Source organism: Carassius gibelio, chromosome B3 (genome assembly GCF_023724105.1).
Source record: "Carassius gibelio isolate Cgi1373 ecotype wild population from Czech Republic chromosome B3, carGib1.2-hapl.c, whole genome shotgun sequence".
NCBI classification, from domain to species: Eukaryota; Metazoa; Chordata; class Actinopteri; order Cypriniformes; family Cyprinidae; genus Carassius; species Carassius gibelio.
Window position 1 is genome coordinate 28,772,677 of NC_068398.1, and position 23,580 is coordinate 28,796,256.

A 23,580-nucleotide genomic window follows, 5' to 3' on the forward strand; every position below is an offset into this window, starting at 1 on the left:
TAGAATAATCAGTATTTCTTATAATCCATACGTTTTTCCTTTTACATTTAGTCATTTAGCTGACGCTTTTATCCAAAGCTGCTTACAAATGATGACAATAGGAGCAATCAAGACCAACAAGAGAGCAACAATATGCAAGTGCTATGACAAGTGTCACTTAGCCTAACCCAGTACACGTAGAAAGGGTTTATTTTACATGTCAGAGAAATAATAATAATAAGAATATTATTTTGTTGTTATTGTTGGTCTTCTGCTTATAAGATTATATTAAACAAATAAATATATAGCTAAATATGCACAGTAGCCTAGGGGCACTGTATTTTTTCAAATTAAGCTCAGATTTAAATACATTTTAATATACAGTAGGTCGCTGGGGTATATTTGTAGCAATAGCCAACTATACATTGTATGGGTCAAAAAAAATTATACATTTTTCATGTCATAAATCGTTAGGATATTAGTTAAAGATCATGTTCCATGAAGATATTTGGTAAATTTCTTAAATGAAACATATAAAAACTTAATTTCTGATTAATAATATACATTGCTAATAAACTCATTTGGACAACTCTCAATATTTTATTTATTTATTTTATGTTATTTTTATATTTATTTTTTTCATTCTCAGATTCCATATTTCCAAATAGTTGTATCTCAGCCAAATATGATCCTGTCATAACAAACAATACATCAATGTAAAGCTTATTTATTCAGGTGAATCATTTATAATTTCACTTTTATGACTGGTCGCACACATAGGGTACCCACGCACACATTTAATTATAAATATCACATTTAGTGATTCGAGAACACAATGATTACATTTTTTATTTATCATAATGTCTGTGCACGTTATCTCTTTATGTTTCAGGTGTGTTTAGTTTTATACACTTTTTTTTATATAAATGCAAATCCCAACACATTAGCAACAGAAACTTGTGCCTCTTATGTTGTCTGTCGTCAGATACAGATTATTATAAGCGGGTCGAGCGTTGCGTTCAGAGGAAGCGCAGCGTCGTTCCGGAAGCAGCGGAATGTCATGGGGCGGAGCGTCGAGTCTGGCGTGACGTCAGCGGCGGCGTGCGGAGTGAAGTGTCACCGATAAACACGCGCGTCATTCACCGTAGCCTGGATCGGACGCGCCGCTTGTGATATGGACGTGTAGCGACGGCTGTATTCGTTTCTGGTGCTGAAGGTAAGACTGCTGCATGTGTGCTGTTCGATCACAGATGTGTTCCTTCGGCTGTCATTACTGGAAGGAGTTTAGTTAGCGTCCCATATGGGTACAGCAGTGCACCCTCTATAACAGATATAACGGGACAGCAGCACGATTTCCGTCTGAAATCAACCCTCACACACGAGATACGTGATCCTTCAAAGTGGGACAAGAGAGGTTATCCATGAAAATACAACACTGATACAGGTCAGTTACCCTGATGTAACAGCTGATACAGGCCTGAACGTTATATATACATATATATGTATATATTTATATTAACGTTATATAAATTTAACCTGCTGTAATGCTTATGTTAGGGCATGCACACAACACAGTTTATTGCTAAAGACTTATAAGTTTGTCATTGGGATAAATATAATTTTGCCCAAGTAAATTATTTTATGACACTTCTTAAAGGGATAGTTCACCCCCCCAAAAATTAAAATATGTCTCGCATGTTATTTTTTGTAACACAATTAGATGTCCCAGTTTATTATTATTATAAGTGCAGTGCAAATACATGTATCTACACAATAAGTGCACTCTAGCAAATTATTTATTGTAGTGTTAGGAAATGGTAAAGACATTTAATATAAAGTAAGCCCCAAAGAGATGTTTTTTTAGAAGATAGTAGTTGTTGTTGTTTTTTTTGTAAGGTTTTTTTTTTTTTACATTCTTTCAACTGTAGAATTTCATGTTTAAGTCTGTGTGATACTTGCTGTTTCTTTGTAATTGTTCATTAAACTTAACAATTTCTAGCGAAAACTGTAGGGAAATCCTGCGCCATTATTTATTATTGTTTTCCATTACACGAATCAGCTTTCTGGCACCTTTAATTAAAATTTATATATATACAAACATATTGTTTTTATATAATTTTTTATTTTCAGAGACCCATTCAGCCTCCGTTTAATTAGAAAAAATTATGCATAGTCAGTGAGTGACAGACCCAGATAGAGATGAGCCACATTTGCCTAGAGCGTCTCTGACAGGTGCTCACTGTCAGAATAAAATGCAACCAAATGTGCTTCTATTTCTGATATGCATCAGCTAATTTAGTAAAAGAGAAGCATCATGTCATCTCTTGCCTAGTGCAGTTAAATCATTACATTGGTCATTCTTCAGAATTCCATTTGTGTTGCACAGAAGAGGCAAAGCCGTGCATCTTTGGAGGGAATGTTTATTTTTGAGTGAGCTAATATCATTGTGCAGTTTGATGGAATAGCAAGAACTGAAGGCCAGATTATCTTCTGTTTGCATTCCAGGTGAAGTAGTTGTTGTTCTGTTGTATGGAGCTTGATGTCTGCCAGAGCGAGAGATTGCAGCGGTGCTGACAGCTCCGAGAAGAAACAACACATGCTTCTACTGCTGACACTCTCTTCTTAGTGCACTGCTCCTGATAGTACACACTCACTTTTGCCTGATTTGGCCTGTGAGTCTGCTAGTGCAATGCAATGATATGGCATGTTTACTCACTGGAGTCGTGTTTGCGCTGTAATTACAGCCATATGATACATGCAGCCATGCATCCACCTGAATAGTCACTGTAAAACTGAAGGAAAGATGAACTCCTAAGTTGTAAGGCGACTTTACTGGACAAACTTGTTCCTCTCTTAAATTCAGTAGTATTGGGTTAATTTGTCTTAACAAGACTCGTTTCTTGTTGGAAGTTCACTGGTTGTTTAACGAGCCTCTTCAGCCTTAAAACTATTTTATTGTTCATAATAATAGCAACATTGTTCACAATTAGAAACATTCATGTTCTCTAATTTGTAATGGGAAGTAGACCTCTTATCATCAAGATGAGCAATGCCATTCTAGAAGAGTTGGGTACCGTTAATTAAGACAGGAAAAAAATAAACCCACTAGACAGAAGAGGAAGATTGAAACAAAACATCCGTCCTGAGGAAGTTCTTGTCACGAGTGATGGATGACTGTGAATGTTGCGCAATTTGTTTTTGTGTAGTTGACAAATATGCAATTTTTAGGTTGAAATATGGATTTCTAAGAGAATGTGTATGTGTTAGATGCTTCAGAATTTTGAAACATCTTTTAAATTGGCTTTCAGTGTTTATGCAGTGCAGTTCAAAGACAAGCAAGGGGTTAAATTGGGCTGCAGTGATCTGAAGCAGCGTACTGGCGCCTTCAATTCAAGAAAAATATATATATTGTTTGAAAACCGTAGTTTTTGTTTGATCCTTTCAGCCACAAACATTATGTTTAGTCTGTGACAAACCAGTGTTTAAGGGAATGTTTATGTTTTAGATGCTTTAAAATTTTGAAACCATTTTAAATCACATTTTAGTGTATTTGCAGGACAATTAAACAGTCCTGCGAAATGACTAAAGTGTATAGTATTTTACTGCAGATTTTAATGACATTGCTAGGCTGATAGGGTTTCTGTTTAGCTGCTTACTGGCTCAAGTAACTCACTTAAAGCTGGAATATACTCTGCATGACTTTTACTCAAATCTTTGCCCCAATTTACATTTGTTGTTGTTGACACTGGATACCGAAAGTCAGAGCCAGTCAGCAGATTTGGTCTGACCGATTTTATATAAAATCATGATTCACGTATAGTGCATGATAGTCTAGTGCTGTCAAACGAATTATCACGATTAATCACATCCAAAACAAAAGATTTTGTTTACAGAATATATGTGTGTACTGCATATATATAGTATTATATACACACACATACAGTATATATTTTGAAAAAAATTGCATGTAAACATTTATATTCATATAAATATATTTAATATATAAACGTAACACATTTTCTTAAATATGTACGTGCACGTGTGTGTATTTATATATACGTAATATATACACACAGTACACATACATATATTATGTAAACAAAAACTTGAATTGTGGATGCGATTAATCACAATTAATCGTTTGACAGTCACAGCCTCCGATTTGTTTTAGCTTCAGACTCTGAACTGTTTTCATTCTTTATTCTATATTTATCTTCTATTAAGATTTGCTCGGTCTTCTCAGTTTAGTGTATGATGCTGTTTTTCATTTGTAAACATTTACAAATTTGACAAGTGCATAATGACTAGTGTTTGAAAAACTGTTCAGATCAAAGTGTTGTGTGTTCTGGCTTTTAGAAAATAATTTGAGGAATCCTGCATGTCTGTAGCACAAACAGAGCAAGACGAGTGGCACACTGAAGTTGAAAGCTTAGAATTTACTATAGGGCTTTTCAAAAATAATACAACATGGAGTAGTAATAGCACAACTTATGAGGTCAAAAGAAATTAATGTAGAATTAGACAATTGTGTCAAAAGTAGTTTTAGATGAAATGTTAAGTTTCACACACTTTTATCGACTGGCTTGTTAGCATTTAAACATTATTGAGACTCTGGCAGCTATAAAGAGAAAATAAAGTGTTTTATAAATGTGGTGTTTTTTCTTCTTCTACCATTTGGCGCGCTGAATCTTCCGTCTGTTGCTGCAGCTTTGGGTTCCTCCAGTGAGTGAGTTGGCACATTTGTGTGTGTCTTGTTTGTTTTAAGGTGTGTCTGTGTGTGGCTTTAGTCACAAATTACCATGCTGTTAGTTTCAAGAAGGTGACATGGATTGACTGGGACTTTATATATAACTCCTATGTTGTCATGATTAGATCAATTAGGTCGTTTTATCACAGTTGCTTTTCTTAAATGAAACCGCCTCAATGTGGTTGACAAATGAGCCTCCGAAATGAGATGCAGCTTATGATATTCTGATTTGTATAATATTTATTGTTTGGCAGGTGATCTGGTATTTTAGAAAAGGAAGAAGCCGGCTGATTGGAGGTTGTCTTGTTGTTTCTGTCTCAGAGGATGGGAGCAGTGAGCGGTCACTGGAGGAGATGTCATTCGGTCGACTCCTGCGACGTGCATCCTCCAAAGCCTCTGACCTTTTGACCTTTAACGTGGGCACGGGAGGATCGAGGACAGTGCTGGATGGAGAGATCATCTTCTCCAAGAACAACGTGTGTGTTCACCCGGCCGAGCCTGTGCCCGGACTGCCTGAGCATCACCCAGGTACAACACAGCCATCAACTGAAATGTAATGACTTAATGGTTTGTTAGTGTTATTTCAGATATTAGATGTACATTCATGGTCTATTTTTGCAATTGTATTAATATTTTGTGTACTTCAAACATATATATATATATATATATATATATATATATAAAAACATATATAAAACCCATTTTGAGTTTTTCTGACTGTGTCCTCCTTCAGGTTACCTCTGTGTGCACCTGGAGAAAGACGAGACCCTCGGCTCCACCCTCATCCTCACCTGGGTGCCCAACTCTCGCATCCAGCGGCAGGACGAGGAGGCCCTCCGTTACATCACGCCCGAAAGCTCACCCGTCCGCCGCAACCCGCGCCGCCGAGCCCACCGGAGCCACTCTCGCCCGCCGCCCGCCCCCGAGGAAGAGGAGGATGAGGAGGCGCCTGAGCCAGCCCAGCAGAACCAGCAGCTTTTGGAAGAGGGCGATGAAGGCTCGTGCGAGCTCTCTGCGGACGAGGTGAGTCGGGACAGCACCCTCGGCTCGGACTCGGACACCTTCTCCTCGCCATTCTGCCTGTCGCCGGTCAGCGAGGCTCTGGGCGAGAGCAGCAGCTCCGTCTTCCTGGATAATGAGAGCAGGTGAGAGGAACACACACACCTCACACAAATGTGCCAGGGAACTTAAATGTATCCATTTGTCCTTGTTTTTAATTAGTTTTTAGCTTACATTACTTTTTTGGGGGGTCTTCACTGGTTCATAATAAATGTCCTGCGGTGTGACAAATGGATTTATAAACGTACAAATGGATTAATAAGCTACTTTTTATAGCTGTTCATTCTCAATTGACAGATTCATAATTACATTACATTTTATATATATATATATATATATATATATATATATATATATATATAGAAAAGAAAAGAAAAAAAAACGTTAATTAAAATAGTTTCTGCATACACTAGCGTTTAAAAGTTTAAAGTTAGTAAGATTTTTTTTTAAGTATTTTTGAAAGAAGTCTCACCAAGGCTGCATTTATTTGATCAAGAATACAGTAAAAGTGTAATATTGTGACATTTTTACAATTTAAACTAACTGTTTTCAATTTGAATTCATTTTAAAATATAATGTATTCCTGTGATGCGCAGCTGAATTTCCAGCATCATTACTCCAGTCTTTAGTGTCACATGATCTTCAGAAATCACTCTGATGTGCTGATTTGCTGCTCAAGAAACATTTCTGATTATTATCAGTATTGAAAATAGCTGTGCTGCTTCGTATCGTCTCTCTAGACTATGTGATCTTTTAATGTTAGCATGCGTCTGTCATGTACATGCTGTGCTGCTGCAGGTCTGTGTGTAGTAAGAGGAGCTGCTCCGAGCTTATTCATAATTCATAGATCAGCTCAGCATGCCTTATTACACAGCATCATGTGTTCCTGTTCTGAACCTCTACAGCATCCTGGGATCACAGACCATCTCTCATAAGTGTTAGCACAGATGTAACGATAGAACGCTTTCACCAACAACAGTTTTTCACAACCAATGTTTGTAATGTTATACCAACATGACTACTGCATACTACACAGTATTATACACTGCATCCCATTTTAAAATAACATGCAATGTGAAACAATATATATATATTTATATTTGCACACCTATTTATTTATTTGAGCATCTATTCACCTTAGATAAAGGGATAAAGGATTCACCCAAAAACTGTCATCATACGTGTTTTTTTGTTCTGCAGAACACAAGAGATGTTTTGAAGAATGTTGGTAACCAAACACTATCTAACACTACCCGCAAACTGTTTGGTTACCAAAAGTATTTTCATTTCGTATACTTGTAAACAAATATATTCGTGTAGGTGAAATGTGGTCACTGTGAATGTGATATTTGTAATGCTCCACTGTGGACACAAGGTGGAGACACAGGGCGATACGCGTGAGATAGAAAGAGCGAGAAAGTGCAGCTCTCAGCAGGCTGGCAGCGAGTGTCTCAGTCGGTCAACTTCTCCAGATTCACTCCCCCAGCTGCTTCAGCTAGCATTCCCTCTTTCAGCTTGATTTCCTCCCTTTGTTATATGTCCTGAGCTGCCCATCGGATCATGAATATCAGTGGTTTGTGTTTGACTTGGGTGTGTGATGAACGGTTCCTTTGGGTGGAGAAGGCTCTCTTTGGCCTGCTTTTTTGCCATTTATTTTCAGACTTCCACTTCCTCTTTGAGTCCTTTAGTGTTTATGTTTGACTTCTCCTTTATTCGGCCTGTTAAGTTTTCTTCCTTTGCTTTCTCACACATGTGCTTTTCCCTAATAGATGTTTTCTTCCCCTGTTTCATGTCGTTTTTTTTTTACTCCCTTGTCGTGGTTTGGCTCAATGTGTGGTTTAGTACATTTTTAACCTTTGTAGCTTTAGTTTGTTGTTTCTAACGACTATTTCCACCCTGTGTCTTTTTTAGAATCATTATTTTTATTATTATATGAAATATGTAAATGTTCTCTGTTATGACTGTGTCCGTGTCTGCATTTCATTAGAGTGAATAGACTTTACAATAGAGTTTACAAAAATACCAAGCTGGAGGTGAAAGCAGACCTTGTGGGTGGCAGAGGTGGAAAAGACTGTAGATCCCGTCCCATTGAGGTCATGTTTTGCTTGAGGATGATGTAATAGTAATGTGTTAACCGTGTTTGACAGCTCTGGCTCTGGGGCATTTGTTTCGGTGTGATGTAATAAACAGGCCCTGAGAGATAGTGTCTGTTCCAGCGGGAGTTCAGTCCCTGGAAAAACTTCCCTCAACTCATACTAGTACAAACTCTCAGAGCTACCACTAATAACACCGATAGATGGAGGCCGGGCGGGCACACAGAAATGTCATTAGTTGAATCTAACTATCTATCTGTCTGTCTGAATTGTTTTGTCATTGTTCTCCTGTCCCTAACTAACCTCAGTGAGGCTATCCATCAGTCCATCTAACTAAACAATCAACCAACGGACTTCTGTACGTATAGTTAGTTCAGTTTAGTTATCTTATTTTCTCATGTTCCTAACTAACATTTATTTCGCTATCTAATCATTCATCCAACTATCTTCTATCTGTCCATCAGTTTATTTACATGTATTTTCTATTATTTAACCTGTTCCTAATTAACACTGATGTGGTTATACATATATATCCATCTTTACAAATACCAAACTATTAAACCAACTCATTTCTATCTATCCATTTGGTTGGTTCAGTTTAATTTATTTCCTCATGTTTCTTCCGTTCCTAACTAACATTTATGTGATTATCCAACTTGTGTCTGTCCATCTGTTTGCTTCGTTCAGTTTAGTCCTCTTATTTCCCCCATTCCTCTTGTTCCTTACTAACATCTATGTGGCTGTTTATCCATCTGTCCATCTAACTAAACTACCAATTAACTTTCTAAATCTATTTATTTAGTTCAGTTTAGTTATCTTAACTTTTCCTGTTCCTAACTAACATCTTTGTGACTATCCATCCATTTGTTCAACTAGTTAATCAGCCAACTAACTATCAGTCCACTATCAATCCATCTGGTTAGTTCAATTTAGTTTCCTTACTTTATCTTTTTTTTCTCATGTTCCTAGCAAACATCTATGTGGCTCTTCATCCATCTATCCAGCTAATTAACCAATAAACCAACTAAATTCTGTCTATCTGTTTGGTTGGTTCAGTTTAGTTACCTTATTTACAGGTGTTTCTCCTGTTCCTAACTAACACTAATGTTAATCTGTCAACTGAAATATAACCATTCAACCAACTAATTTCTACCCATCCATCTAGTTTGTAAGTTCAGTTTAGTTACCTTATTTGTTGTTAACTAGTTGTACCGTGTACCGTACTTTCTACTGTTTATCCTGTTCCTAACTAATGTATCTGTGCCTGTCCATTTAACAAACCAATCACCCACTTAACTTCATCCATCTAGATGGTTAGTTCAGTTAACATAATTTTTCCTGTTCCTGACAAACATCTCTGTGTGGCTACCCATCTAACCACTCAACCAACTAACGTCTCTGTCCATAGTTGGTTAGTTGAGTTTAGTCACCTTATTTTATACTTTCTCTTCTAGCAAACATCTATGTAGTTATTCATCAATCTATCCAACTAATTAACCAATCAACCAACTAATTTCCATCCATCCATTTGGTTTATTTAATTTAGTTGACCATTTCCTCATGTTTCTCCTGTTGCTACATTTATGTAGCTATCCATTTATTGAACTATTGATCTAACCATTCAACCAACTAACTTCTATTTGTGCATCTAGTTGGTTAGTTCCATTTAGTTGCTTTATTTTCTTCTGTTCTTAAATATCATCTACTTTTATCTATCTTCCCAACTAACCAATGACTCAACCAACCAGCTTTATCCATCTAGTTGGTTAGTTAAGTGCAATTACCTTACTTTCTCCTGTTCCTAATTAACATCTTTGTGCCTCTGTGTCGAACTAATGAATCAACCAACTTTAGTTCAGTTCGTCATAAACATCTATGTGGTTATCCATCCAAACATCTAACCGAGGAACCAACTAACTTCTAGCTAGTTGGTTAGTTCAGTTTGGTCCCCTTATTGTTCTTGTTTCGTAAAGCCACTGTTAGGCTCACAGAATAGAAAACAAGGGTCTGTAAAGAACATGAGATGTAACTTTGCACCGTGCGCTGTCTGTCACGGCCTCAGCCCGCCATATGGCCTCATGTGTGTGATCCTGCTGTAGTGTGGACTCCAAGAGACCTCTCAAATACCACATGACCCATAAACCTTCGGCTCCCACAGTGGATCTGTGACAGGGGACGTGTCTGGAGGTGCTTTTGGCCTGTTAGACGTGCTCTGTTAGAGAAAAAGACGAGTGTGAGAGAGGAGAAGAGGTCCCACGGTTCAGGTTACAGCTCTGGCTACATGAGAGGTCGAGAGACAGTTACAGGGAGATACGCTCACAGCGGGAGAGAGAGAGAGAGAGGAGGGTTGTCAGGGGAAATTGGCTGCCAGGCTGCTTGATTTGTGTCTCTGCTCGGCTCTTGCCAGCACAATGACCTCCCAGCATTCCTCTCATTCCTCTTCACTTCCAGTGGTATACATCCCTACAGCTGTCGCTGAGTTTCACACTAAAGACACAGGGCAGAACGAATGAATTGATGTGCAGGTTTACAGTAGAGAGAGCAGCTGAATTAAGCTGTCATGTAGAGCTTATAAAGGGCTTCAGTTAGATAACAGGTAATTAACTTCAGTTAATTTGGCTTTGAGTTGTATTTTTACATTAACTTTAAATTTTATTTGTAGAAAATGTGTTAACACCTTCAGTATAGGGACCAATTCTCACTTTTAACTAGTTATTAACCAGTATTCTCACTATTAACTCACTATAACTAAGTTATAAGTTGATAATTGGACCGTAATATAAAGCGTGACAGAATATTATCTCTCTCTCTCTATAGATAGATAGATAGATAGATAGATAGATAGATATATATATATATATATATATCTATCTATATATATAATAATATTATTATTATTATTCCATTCTTGTAGTCTCTTAAAGACGATTTGAAATTATAAATATATGTATATTTAATACACATTTCTGGTCTAATTATTCAGTGTTATTTTAAAGAAAAAGGGTTTTTCTCTTATCATCTGAAATGACTTTTGGGGTAATATTTTAATAACTATGTTAACCAATAGTCCATTAGCCATTTAGGCTTTGTTTTGTAATTTCACAGTCCAATCAATCCCCAATTCCTTTTCATTTAATATCCAGTTTTATTCATGAATGCATTGCATTACAAGAGTTAGGTGGGTTGCAAATGACATTTTTTTTCTGCATTATAGACACCAAATGTAATTGCAAATATAATGAGATAATTGTGGATTCCATCTTAAATTTCAGTTCAATTTGTTTACATAGCACTTTTTACAGTGCACTGCCAAATTTCCTTTTTGTAATCATTGCGTAATCATTGCTTTAATATGTCCACTGTTCCTGCATTACTAACTGCATGATTTGTATAAACTGTACATTTCTGCCATATGTGCAGTCACCTCTGATAACAGATCTCTCCTAACTCTAATGTAGAAACATTCATTTTCTGTAAAGCTGCTTTGAGACAATATTTATCGTGGAAAGTGCTATACTTATATTTGGCTGATGAGATATCTGTACAATTTTATATATATATTTTTGTTTGTTTGTTTGTTTGTTCATTGTGTGTTTTTCTCTGTTTTTAATGACCTAATGGAAAGCACATTGGTCGACGGAAGTTGTAGTTAATTGTGCTATATAAATAAATTGTCATTGTCTATACAAATGAATATGAACCAAACTGAATACACATTGTTCCATAGCAGCTTTACAGAAAATAGAAAAATAAAAAGAAGGTTCTCAAGCATTTTTAATCTATCACAATTTTAGTATTTGATCTGCTTTTTATTACATCAATATTAATAGCGATACCATTCATTTCAGGGAGTGCGATGAACCCATGGCTCACTCTGCAAGCTCCGCCTCCAGTCTGGACAGCCACGCCCCCTATGAAAGCAGCCAATCACAGGGATATCGTTGGGAGGAGCAGCATAAAGTCATGGCATTAGAGCATCTATGTGGGGTGTTCAGAGTTGACCTGGGTCACATGAGGTCACTGCGTCTCTTCTTCAGGTCAGACGGGATCCTAGAAGAGTCCAGAGTTTATTTCAATATCCATTCATTTAGATTAGTTTTTTTTCTTGCAGTTGTTTTTAATATGTTGTGCTGAATCTTTTTCATAAGACTCCGTCTTATGAAACACCTCATATATTTAATTCACCTCCTTATATTACATTACTGCTCTCATCTTAGGAAATTTAGTTATAGCCATAGCTGCAAGATATTAATGATTATTCCTTAACCTCAGGCTGATTTTGTTCAAGATATTAAAATATTTCTGTGTGTGTGAATAAAAATTGAATGTTTCTGGAAAATGTGCATTAATAGTCCTTTTATGAAGAGGAAATACAATATAACAAATAGCATTACTGAGAAAAAGTCAGTGCAAACAATAGAGAAATCATCATAACTAGCTCACGTCCTGATTTTTTTTCCTTCATTTTCCCCTTGATCTCCAGGATGTGTTCTTGTGTTCAAACCAGACCTGTGAATGTGTGTTGTGTTTCATGTGTGTGTTCTAGCGACGAGGCCTGCACCTGTGGCCAGCTGGTCATCGCCAGCAGAGAGAGCCAGTACAAGATCCTTCACTTCCACCACGCGGGGCTGGATAAACTGGCCGAGGTGTTTCAGCAGTGGAAATGCTGCAGGGAGACGCAGCTCAAAGACCAGGTCTGGAGAGTCTAGCACCATTCATCAGTTTAGCACATTTATATGCAAGGCACACACACTTACACAATAATGCTCAAAAGTTTGAGGTCTGTAAAATTTTTTTTAATGTTTTTGAAAGAAGTCTCTTATGCTCATTTGCTTAAAATACAGTATAGACAGTAATATTGGGAAATATTATCACAATTTGGAATTTGAATTTTTTTATTTTCTCCATTACTGAATAAAAATAGGTAATTGAGTTTGACTTTTTTTCTCAGAATTGTGTGAAATAACCTCATAATTGCGAGTTATAAAGTCTAATTCTGAGGGAATGGAGACTGATATATTCTCAGAATTGCGAGTTTATATCTCCCAATTCTGACTTTTATAACTCACGATAAATAAATTAATAAAAAATTGCAATAAAGTCGCAATTTTGAGGAAAAAATTGCAAGATGAAGTTGCAATTCTAAGAAATAATTGTTGCAATTCTGAGAAGAAAAAAAAAACTATTGTGCGATATAATAAAAAGTCAGAATTTCAACTTTATTTCTTAGAATTCTGACTTTAAAACTTGCACTTTCAAGTTTATATCTCAATTCTGAAAAAAAAAAAGATCAACTCGCAATTTTGAGATAAAAGTAGGGGTCAACCGATGTATCGTTTTGCCGATTAATCGGCACCGATAGTTAATTGCTGGTACTGTTGGTTTTTGGCAAATATGAATTAATTGATTATGCTCCCTTCGAACTGGTTGTCTTTAAAATACACATCTTGTTCATGCAGTGTTTTCCTGTCCTGTATCACCCTCTTCCCGCTCCAGGTGTCGGATGAGAAGTCATGTATGCAGTTTTCTATCCGTAGACCCACGTTACCGTCTGCTGAGATGCACCCAGAGGAGCGTCTGTATCGGCGGCTGGACGTCAGCTCTTGGCTCCGGCATCTCAATAACAACGGGCAGGTGCTGGAGGAGTACAAGCTCAGGAAGGTCAGCCTGACTGACAGCTGTCAATCAAATAAGAATCAGCATTACTTGTCGAAGTCTTTTCAGTGCATCATATTTGAATGGCATAATGGGTTGTTGTAGCAATATTTGTCTGAAATGTGCATCAATGTCATAGAGGTTTTGTTATGATGTGATTTTTTTCTGAGAGCTGACCTAATGTCTTTGTTCTCTCAGGCGATCTTTTTCGGGGGCGTTGACCCATCCATCCGTGGTGAGGTGTGGCCCTTCCTGCTGCACTACTACAGCTACGACTCCACGTCTGAGGAGCGGGAAGCCTGGAGACTGCAGAAACGTGTGGAGTACCAGGAGATCCAGCAGAGGAGGTTAGTGGAGAGACTAGTGCGGATCTAGAAGCCAGTTCCAAACCCATTTTCCTTCAACCATAGCAGTCTGTCATGCTTTCCCTGTTACTTTTTAATATTCTGCCAATAAAAAGATAAAAACCAGTGTTACGCATTTTGAATTTGTCTTGCTTTAGTCATAGTTGTCGCCTTTTGCAATTATTTCAATTAGAACTTTCAATGTTCCAGTCATTTTGACAAAGAAGGGTTTTCTTTTCCCAAAAATGTAATCACATTGGCCTAAAACTTTCAGAATTTACCTCACACTGGGTATAAAAAAAAAATATATATATATATAAAAAATTTAACAAGGCAATAATATTTATAGTCTATGCAATTATATTTTTTGTAAACTTTTCTTTCAGTTAGCACAGGTTTTGTATTTATTTTATTTTCTATTTTCTTTTCTTTTTTTTTACTCTGATTGCTCATAAGTGATCTGAGCTTATGCACTTCAGTTTTTGAGTGAACATTACCATAATTATCCAAAAATAATGTTTTTTCACTCAAAAACTGTGGTGCATAAGCTCAGATCAATTAGGCCCTATGATCAACCAGTTCCAAAAATGCATATTAATCCATTAAATGCACTTTATTTTGCACATGTTATAAAAAATACATATAAATATTTGCTGCATTATTTGTTGGGTGCAAAACAAGCTTTCATAATTTAACAGTTAAAAGATTATTTATAAGTTAATAACACGTGTTGTAAATTGTTTGAAACGTGGTTGAATTTAAATTCCAGTATACTCAAGAATTGATCACATATTGGTGATTTTAACGTATAGTTTTGCATATCATCAAAGGCATGTATAAATTAAAATGATTTTATTCTATTTTTTAAATAATAAAACTGTAAAAGTATAATGAAACCTATTAACATTTAACTGAACCGCTGTCTGTTCAAAACCAATACAAAAATAAATAAATAACCGTATTAATGTGCGTTTCACTGATGTTACCGTTGTTACTGCTAGTTAAGAGAGCTGCGACTTGTCATTGCTAGCTCTCTCACTTCTGTTGATGTCAGGATAAAAGCACCAAGCTACACCCAGTTGTTAGATTGCTCACTTTTGTTCGAATTGGCTGGTTGGCATAACCCGTTGTTTACTAAATGTGATATTTCTGGAGTCTGAAACTGGAGATTTGTTATGGAAACGGAGCTGTTGTGAAACATCTGGCTAGCTTATCCTCCAGCTTTTCTAGTTAGCTAGATGGTGTTTGGGTTTGTGGTTGGTGAATCACTCAGAGACTCGGGATCATTACATGAAATCAATGTAGCAGCGGCTAAATACACCTTTAACCACTTTAACCGCTTAATGTTGTTTTCACTCATATCTCTGCCTCAGTATTAAAAAGGTCTGGCTGAGCACTTTTTGACTGTAAATAGTCAGTTTCATGATTGCAACAACCAGAATTGTTCAAATGTGTTTTGGCAACGAAAGTCCATTTTTTTCTTCTCTATTGGTGGAACTATATTATTGCATTGCTATTTGATTAAAATGATTATAACTTGCGTGGCTGTACTGTCTTTTTTCTCACTGTGAGTCTCTGAAGGATTTTCTAACAGCCGAGCCATAATCAATCAATAAATGTGTGCAGATATATATATATATATATATATATATGCGCTCTGCGTCTTAATGAGTGTCAGAGAATAATTCACTTAATCAATTAAATCCTTGTCAAGCCATTGATAGAGCACTTATGAAGCCTACTGCTTGTGTTTCAGATTTGAGCATATTTTCCTGCTTTATTTCTAATCCCAATGTAGTGCACATACTGCCGCGCTTTTAAAACGTATTATTGTTTTTAAAGACTCTATTTTTTTTAAACAAAAAATAAAGAAAAAAAATAGTCAGTGAATGACTAATTAAAATAAAATGAAATGTATTCTGTTAGCTATTAGGCAATCATAAAATTGACACAAAACAACCTCATATTGATACAGATGTCCATAAAATTATTATTGTTATTCTTAACAATTGTTGTTAATAATATTGTAAAAAAAATTAAACATTTAAAAATGTTTACATGGAAAACTTTGGGGAAAAATATGTATAATAGAAATAAGTACAGTATTTCAATGCATTTTATTACAGTAATGGCAAGACTTATTATCTTGCAGCGATTATATTTGTTATTTTAATAATAACCTACATGGTGTGTGTGTGTGTGTGTGTGTGTGTGTGAACAGACCTGAATTTTACCACATTACAGAAAATAAAATATCAAATAATATCTATTTTTTTAAATTATTTGAATATACATTATCATATATATATTGTAATTAGAATTATTATGATTTATGTAATACAACTATAAGTGAAAAATCTAAATCGTATAAGTTTTCTACCATATATATATATATATATATATATATATATATATATATATATATATATATATATATATATATATATATATATATATATTATGTAGTAAAAATGTATACTTGCTATAAAAGTATGAGCAGTATTTCAGTGTTTACAGTGAGTGAATGAATGAGTGTATTTTATGGCCATAATGTCAACACTCTTCATCTCTTGCAATGATGATTTTGTTGGTGTTTTAGTAATGAATAGGTTAATTGTGTGTGTGTGTGTGTGTGAAGGATGTTGCTGAGCAGTGAGGGCTCTGAACCTCGAGAGGCCAGAGAGGGAGTAGTTCACATAAACACAGGTCTCGAAACACTTACATGAGGTTGCATCAGGTCTGGCATCAATTCCAGCAAAACAAACAGTGTTAATGAAATCCCACCTGCTTGTTATGAGGACGTCTACAGCCAGAGGCACTGCCATGCTTCAGGATGGGAATGGGACTGCCTTGTTTTTTCATTTGGTTGTTTTCTTCCTTTTTCTTTTTTTGCATTCGTATTTTTTATTTAATGTTATTGTATATATATATTTTTCATTTCTGTTATGTGCATCTTGTTTTGATCTTTTCCGCTTCTCTTTATGTCCCTCGTCAGGTTGTCCATGAGTCCAGAGGAGCACAGTGACTTCTGGAGGAAGGTGCAGTTCACTGTTGATAAAGATGTTGTCAGAACTGATCGAAGCAACATGTTCTTTAGAGGAGAGAACAACCCCAATGTAGAAATCATGAGGTTAGAGAAACTGAATCACTGACACTCGACCAGAAACATCTCACTCTTCCCATACAAATATATCTGCTTGCATTTGAAAACACCGTTTTGATAGGATTTTACAAAGCTGAAGCTGCCACATCATACTTAAAATGTTTATGATATTATATGACTTAATAATTATGAAATAAATACAATTATTTAAATGTATACTTTTAATAATATTTTTCTTTATAATAATATTGAATTATTATTGTTTTTTTATTTGAAAATAAAAAATGTAAGCTGCTGTCATTTTTAAAATGTCATTATATTTTTGTTGTAATTTTTTTATTATTATTTGAATTTTATGATCGTAATTATTAATAATAATAATAATTTATTTTACTAATATTAAATTAATTCTTCTTCTTCTTATTATTATTATTATCTGAGAAGAATTTTAAAACATGTAAGCTGCTAAGTCAGAATTAAAATGTCCATTATATTATAATATATGATAGTATATTATTGTAAATATTACTTTTAATTAAACGTAACAGTACTTATTATTATTTAATTGTATTCATTAATTTATCTTGAGATTCTCTTGTTTATCATCTGGGACTCAAAAAGAGTCCTTGGGAGTTCCTTATTATTATTATTATTACTATTATTATTATTATTATTTTTATTTATTTTTTATTATTATTATTATTATTATTATTATTATTATTATCTAATTGAACTGACATTCATACATTTTTAAGTTTATTCAAAAGTTTATTCAAAAAGGCCACTGGTTTTAGATGAGTATTTTCTCCTTTGGTTGTGGCTATTTCAGTGTATTGTGATATAAATCTGTGCCATTCCATTAATAATACAAAATATTAATTCATTCTGCAAAAAGCCAGTGGTAGTTTTTTTTTTTTTTACACAATTAATTATTTTTAAGGTTTCCCAAAGTTACAGTTGTCCACTTGTCTCCCAGGCGTATCCTGCTGAACTACGCGGTGTTTAACCCAGACATGGGCTACTGTCAGGGCATGTCCGACCTGGTGGCTCCTCTTCTGACCGAGATCCAGGACGAGAGCGACACGTTCTGGTGCTTCGTGGGGCTCATGGAGCACACCATCTTCATCAGCTCTCCTAGAGACGAGGATATGGAGAGGCAGCTGGTGAGGGTGTGAATGAAATGTTGTTGTTGTTGTTAATATTCAGCGTGTTATTTGCTATAGTTCTGTGCACGTGTGTGTGTGTGTGTGTGTGTGTCCAGATGTACCTGCGTGAGCTCCTGCGGCTGATGCTGCCTCGCTTCCACCAGCATCTGACCCGGCTGGGTGAGGACGGCCTTCAGCTGCTGTTTTGCCACCGCTGGGTTCTTCTGTGTTTCAAGCGTGAGTTCCCTGATGCTGAAGCCCTGCGCATGTGGGAGGCCTGCTGGGCACACTATCAGGTACAACACACTCACTGGGCTACATTATGTCTGAATGAACTTGATAGCAGGTTCTGCGTGAGGTATTTGTTCACCAAATATGACTCTGGTATTAGTTACAGTGCACCATATACTAATACGGTTGCCATAAAAGGCTTTGTACGTAAAATATATATATACTTATTGGGATGTTTTGTACCAATATTAGTACTGACATTTATCCTGATCTGTAAGTGTTAGGTAATTGTTTTCTCAGGGTAAGCTGTTGACTCAATTTGTAAATGTTCTTGAAAAATATTCTGGCTTCTGTTTTCAGTGTTTATCAATATTCATTTATTTAGTCATTCATTTGCGCACACACACTGATTCAGTACAGAACATTAAAAATTGCATTCATAAGTAGAGATATTTTTGAAAAGTCTTCATAGGTTAAATGTTGTGTTTTTTGTGTTGTGTTAATGCTGGTTTCTCCTTGTGTACGACTGCAGAAGTTTATTTCTCTTTTTGACTTCCTCAATTTTCTTTTTTTTTAATGTATTAAGTGTTCTTACTCAAAGAATTCAAGGAGATTTTGGGTGAAAGTTCAAACCGATGCATGATGTAGAAATCTCTGAAGTTACGAAGTTGTTCTTTAAATGCCCTTTCGCTGTATTGATGCAAATTTTTCCCCGTTTGGATAAACGAATGGGTGTCTGTATCACTTTAAGGATCGGCAGAGTGTCTAATGAAGATGAGATGCTAATTATTCAGGTTTCCACGGAATCCATTTGCATACATTGGCATGGTAATAACGAGGTGATCTCGGGGAGCAAAGTGGTTTGTCTCTTTGTTGCCCCCCTCATTTGCATATCAACATTTACTGCTTTTTAATTGGCTCTATATGCATTAATTTGGCCTTCACGATTGGTCTAGCTTATAGAATCTGTCATTTCATTGGCTGTTTTGGCTCAGTGTGTTTTCAAGGATGCAGTTATATGTTTTCTGTGCATGTTCTGTGACAGACGGACTACTTCCACCTTTTCCTGTGTGTCGCCATCATCGTGCTGTACGGCGATGATGTCACAGAGCAGCAGCTCGCTACAGATCAAATGCTGCTGCACTTTAGTAACCTCTCCATGCACATGAATGGAGAGCTGGTGCTGAGGAAGGTATGAACACACACACACACACACACACTGCTGACAGAGCTCCTCATGGTTATGTATGTTGTGTCTTTGTGTCATCCAGAAGTGATGCGCCTCTCTAGCGCTGCATACAAAACATAGTTTTCTTACAGCAACAAAAGTTAGCATGCCAAACATGCTGTCATCTCTGGAGAAATATTTCTCAAGATTAGAGATTGTGGTACAAACAAGCTGTTCTGAGTCCATCTTTCTTTCTCTCTCTTTGTCTCTAATCCTAGGCTCGGAGCCTGCTCTATCAGTTCCGCCTTCTTCCCAGAATCCCCTGCAGCTTGCACGACCTGTGTAAACTGTGCGGGCCAGGAATGTGGGACAGCCGTTACATCCCGGCCATAGAATGTTCCGGAGAGCATCCCGACTCTCAGAGCTGCCCCTATGGAGGCACCGCCACCCCCGAGAGCCCACCTCTACCCAGCCCCAACCAGCCCAGCGAGGGCAAGAGGGGCTTCAAGACACGAGACATTTTCACTTTCCACAAGCACTCCTGACTCCAGCACACCTCAGGAAGCCCCTTACCCATAAGGCTTAGCCTCTGAGCCGTTGTGTTATACTTGAGCGTCTGGAATGAATCACTGCCTCGTGCATGAAGGGTACCAATTTAGAGGTTGAGGAACTTGTGTTTCATCAGTAATTCACAAGTAAAATGATCACAAACAATCATTTTTCATGAAGTCACATCTTGAAAACTGACATCTCTGAATATTTTTGGCTTTATTTTTTTTATATATATATATATCGACAATGTATGCATGTGTTACTGTTTGTTTGTTTTGTTACCACAGTCGAAGGTTGTTTTTTTTCTGTTTGTTTGTGTTTTACTGCATTTTTCGTTTCTTTTTTGTGCAGTTCTCATCAAACAATCAGCCAAAAGGAAGTGGGATACTGTTCTCACTGGCTCTCTGGCATCAGAACATTGTTTTATGATCATCTATGCCTTTCATATCCTCACAATAAATATTATGATTCAGAGATGGGAGAAGATCTTCCTCTTATGTCGAATCCTTGAAGATCTTGAAGTCAATGTGAAATTAAAATTGATGCTATTATCTGACATGTCTAAGCTACTTTTTTTTTCTCCTGGCGATTGAGTTTGAACCGTAATATTATTTTAAAATAACGTAATGTTAACTATTACATATACCAACTGAGCATTAATGTAGGCCTACCTGTTAAATCAGGTAAAAGCTATTAGCATTTTTGTGTTTTTGTTGTGCAATATTGCGTCCGTGTTGATGTGGTAAACCCGCAGCTATAGCAGAAGTTCTTAATCTTCTTCTCCAGAACAGAATGAGCTTAAATCTAAAAAACCCAAGGGGGAGTTTGACTTTAATTAGTTTATCTGACGATGGCGCGCGCTCTCGGAGATTAGACTCCGTGCTTGAGCGCGCGTGAACGAGAAGGTGCACTGGCGTATTTGCGGTTCCCCAGAGCCTCTTTAAAAGGTAGATATCGGCAAATTGCTTTCAAAAGGTAACATTAGACTCCTTTAAGACCAGCTCTCCCTCTCAATATGCGGTCTCCTTCAGTGACAGGCATTATGGGCTTTGGCTAGCCATTAGGCGAATAGGCTGCTGCTCTCTGAGGGATCTAGAAAGTGTTTGGGGATGATGACATGCTTGTGAAACTATTAGAGAGCCACTTTCCATTTACGGTAGCCCATCTATCTGCCCGCTGCTTTACGGTGATGTTTATATGCGTCAAAGCTGTTGCTGATTACGCGGGTGTTTAACATAGAGAGGATATCACGTTTACTTAGGCTACTCATCAGCAACACCAAATGACGCATGTAAAGGATGTTTGTGTGAGAACGTGAAACACAAGGTGGTGAAAACAAGCAAAGAAAAAAAATGAGAAAGGTTTTGAAACACGCTATTTTATTATTTTAATTCAAGCTTAAAATTCTCATCAAGATTTAGGTGCTTAATTCAAAAATGCGCAACATTCAAATGTTTTCACAGAGAAACCAGGCGCCATATTAAATTAAGCGTGGATTATAACCAGTCTGAGGTGCTGCCCCTAAAATTGTATAGGCTATTACATATGCACTTTGGTCATTCACTTGCATGACCTTGGCTGTGTGAAAACAAAAACGGGGTTCAAAGTGCAAATATCTAATCCGTGTCAACTTCAAAATTCACAAATTTATGAAAATGTCATGCGCATGCGTTTTATGTGTACTAGGCTACATGTAGTGTTTACGTGACAACTAGGCCCAGCTTGCATAATATGGCAATTTAAGTCATTTTCGTGAAGTTGTGTAAATGGGATCGTTTTGATATCTTTGCCATATGTAAAAACTGGTTAAACGGACTAAATTCTATTCTTATCAAATTACAGGTTCAATGAAAATTACAGTTTATTTATTAATGGAATTAATGTATCTAATGATTTATTGCATTCATTTTATTCTGAATATAATAAAAAAATATATATTACAGTAATTTCTTATTCAACCTTTACTGTGATACAGTAAAAATTTGAACTTGCCTACAAAAATAATTAAAACATCCAGATGCATTACAGTTAATTTGAGGAAAATTTGCTTATTTGTTTACATAAAAATAATGTCATGTTGATATCAGAATATCACTTTCTTCTTTTTGCCTTTTAATTATTTTTGTGAGATTCACCCAGCAAAATGACATCATAAGACAACATTTGTTGTGGAATTTTTTTTTTTTTTTTAAGCAGCTTGTTTATGTTTAACAGAAAGAAGATTAGATCATAGTCTGTATGATCGTAAAAGCCTATCAGAAACACTATTGTTGGTTTGTATACTGTTTTCTGTTGCAGGTTGTTTAGCAAAACAAGCAAATCATCTTGCATCATCTTATTTTTCAATGACATGCAAAAATGTCAGAACACATGACAGTCCACCTCTCACTCGTTCTGTTTGGTAAAAGCACAAAAGAACACACATAAAAGCAAACACTTACCCGACTAAAAGACCCAGATGTTGTGAGCTAATATATGCATTTAGCCAATTGACTGTTAAAATATACAGGCCGGAGGTTTGGAATGAGCTTTAATTTCCTTTGGCTTTCCATAATGGACGTCAAAAATACCTTTTCCATTTCCTGTGAGCGCGCTATTTCTGGAAAGCTAAATCTGATAAAAACACGATGCAGGTAGCAACAGGAAGATATCATGAGCCGTTTCACGTCCATCCTTGATTGTATTCCTAGAAGTATCAGGTTGCTTTTATTAAATGAGACCTGTGTCCTTGTTTAACATTACTGCTTTAATATCGCATTTACCATGGATTATCACAAAAAAAGCTTTTTGGAAAAAATGTCAGACCTTATGAAAGTGGGTTTTAGTATGTGTGTTTTTATCCCTGACCTACTTTAAGTGTTTGGTCTCCCTCAGACCTGTGGCTGTGCCTCCTCCTCGGTCTTTGAATGACAGGACTGCTTGCAGGCGAAGCCCCCTACAGTGAAACTGCAACCATTGCTGTGTTATTGCCCCTAATTATCAATTATCAGGACCAGACCAGCCCCGCCAGCAGCAGACCGCTGTACTAATAAACTCTGAGGCGAATGACAGCAAGCCTGAATTTATTTGATGAAAAATATAGTAAAACACGGTAATATTGTGGAATATCATTGTCATTTGAAAATAATTGTTTTCTATTTGAATATATTTTAAAATGTAGTTTATTCATGTGACGCAAAGCCGAATTTTCATCAACCATTACTCCAGTCTTCAGAGGCACATGATCCTTCAGGAATCATTATTTGTAAAAAATATTTCACAATATTACCATTTTTATTGTACTTTTGATTAAATAAATGCAGCCTTGGTGAGCATAAAAGACCATTATACTGGTCTGTTATCCCTTGGTGAGCTTAACAGGGAGTGTGTATATTTATATTTTGTATGATTATGTAGAATGCCAAGGCTAAAGCTAAAGCAGTGTGATCAGTGTGTGTGTGTGTGTGTGTGTGTGTGTGTGTATATATATATATATATATATATATATATATATATATATATATA

At 36.3% G+C, this 23,580-nt stretch overlaps 1 protein-coding gene across 3 annotated transcripts; it reads left to right on the forward strand.

The window, feature by feature from the left end:
- The first annotated feature begins 1,027 nt into the window (after positions 1 to 1,027).
- On the forward strand, positions 1,028 to 20,627 carry tbc1d16 (TBC1 domain family, member 16). Of its 3 annotated transcripts, none has more exons than XM_052552789.1 (12): positions 1,028 to 1,195; positions 5,048 to 5,254; positions 5,460 to 5,871; positions 11,727 to 11,915; positions 12,425 to 12,572; positions 13,375 to 13,539; positions 13,732 to 13,880; positions 16,873 to 17,007; positions 17,957 to 18,143; positions 18,242 to 18,421; positions 19,402 to 19,548; positions 19,803 to 20,627. In XM_052552789.1, exons 2-12 carry the CDS (start codon positions 5,080 to 5,082, stop codon positions 20,067 to 20,069), a joined length of 2,154 nt encoding a protein of 717 aa, XP_052408749.1. In that variant the 5' UTR covers positions 1,028 to 1,195; positions 5,048 to 5,079; the 3' UTR covers positions 20,070 to 20,627. The 3 variants fall into 3 exon arrangements, with proteins under 3 accessions (XP_052408749.1, XP_052408750.1, XP_052408751.1); XM_052552790.1 differs by having other exon boundaries at positions 1,034 to 1,423; XM_052552791.1 differs by having other exon boundaries at positions 1,034 to 1,195; positions 4,981 to 5,254.
- The last annotated feature ends 2,953 nt before the right edge of the window (positions 20,628 to 23,580 follow it).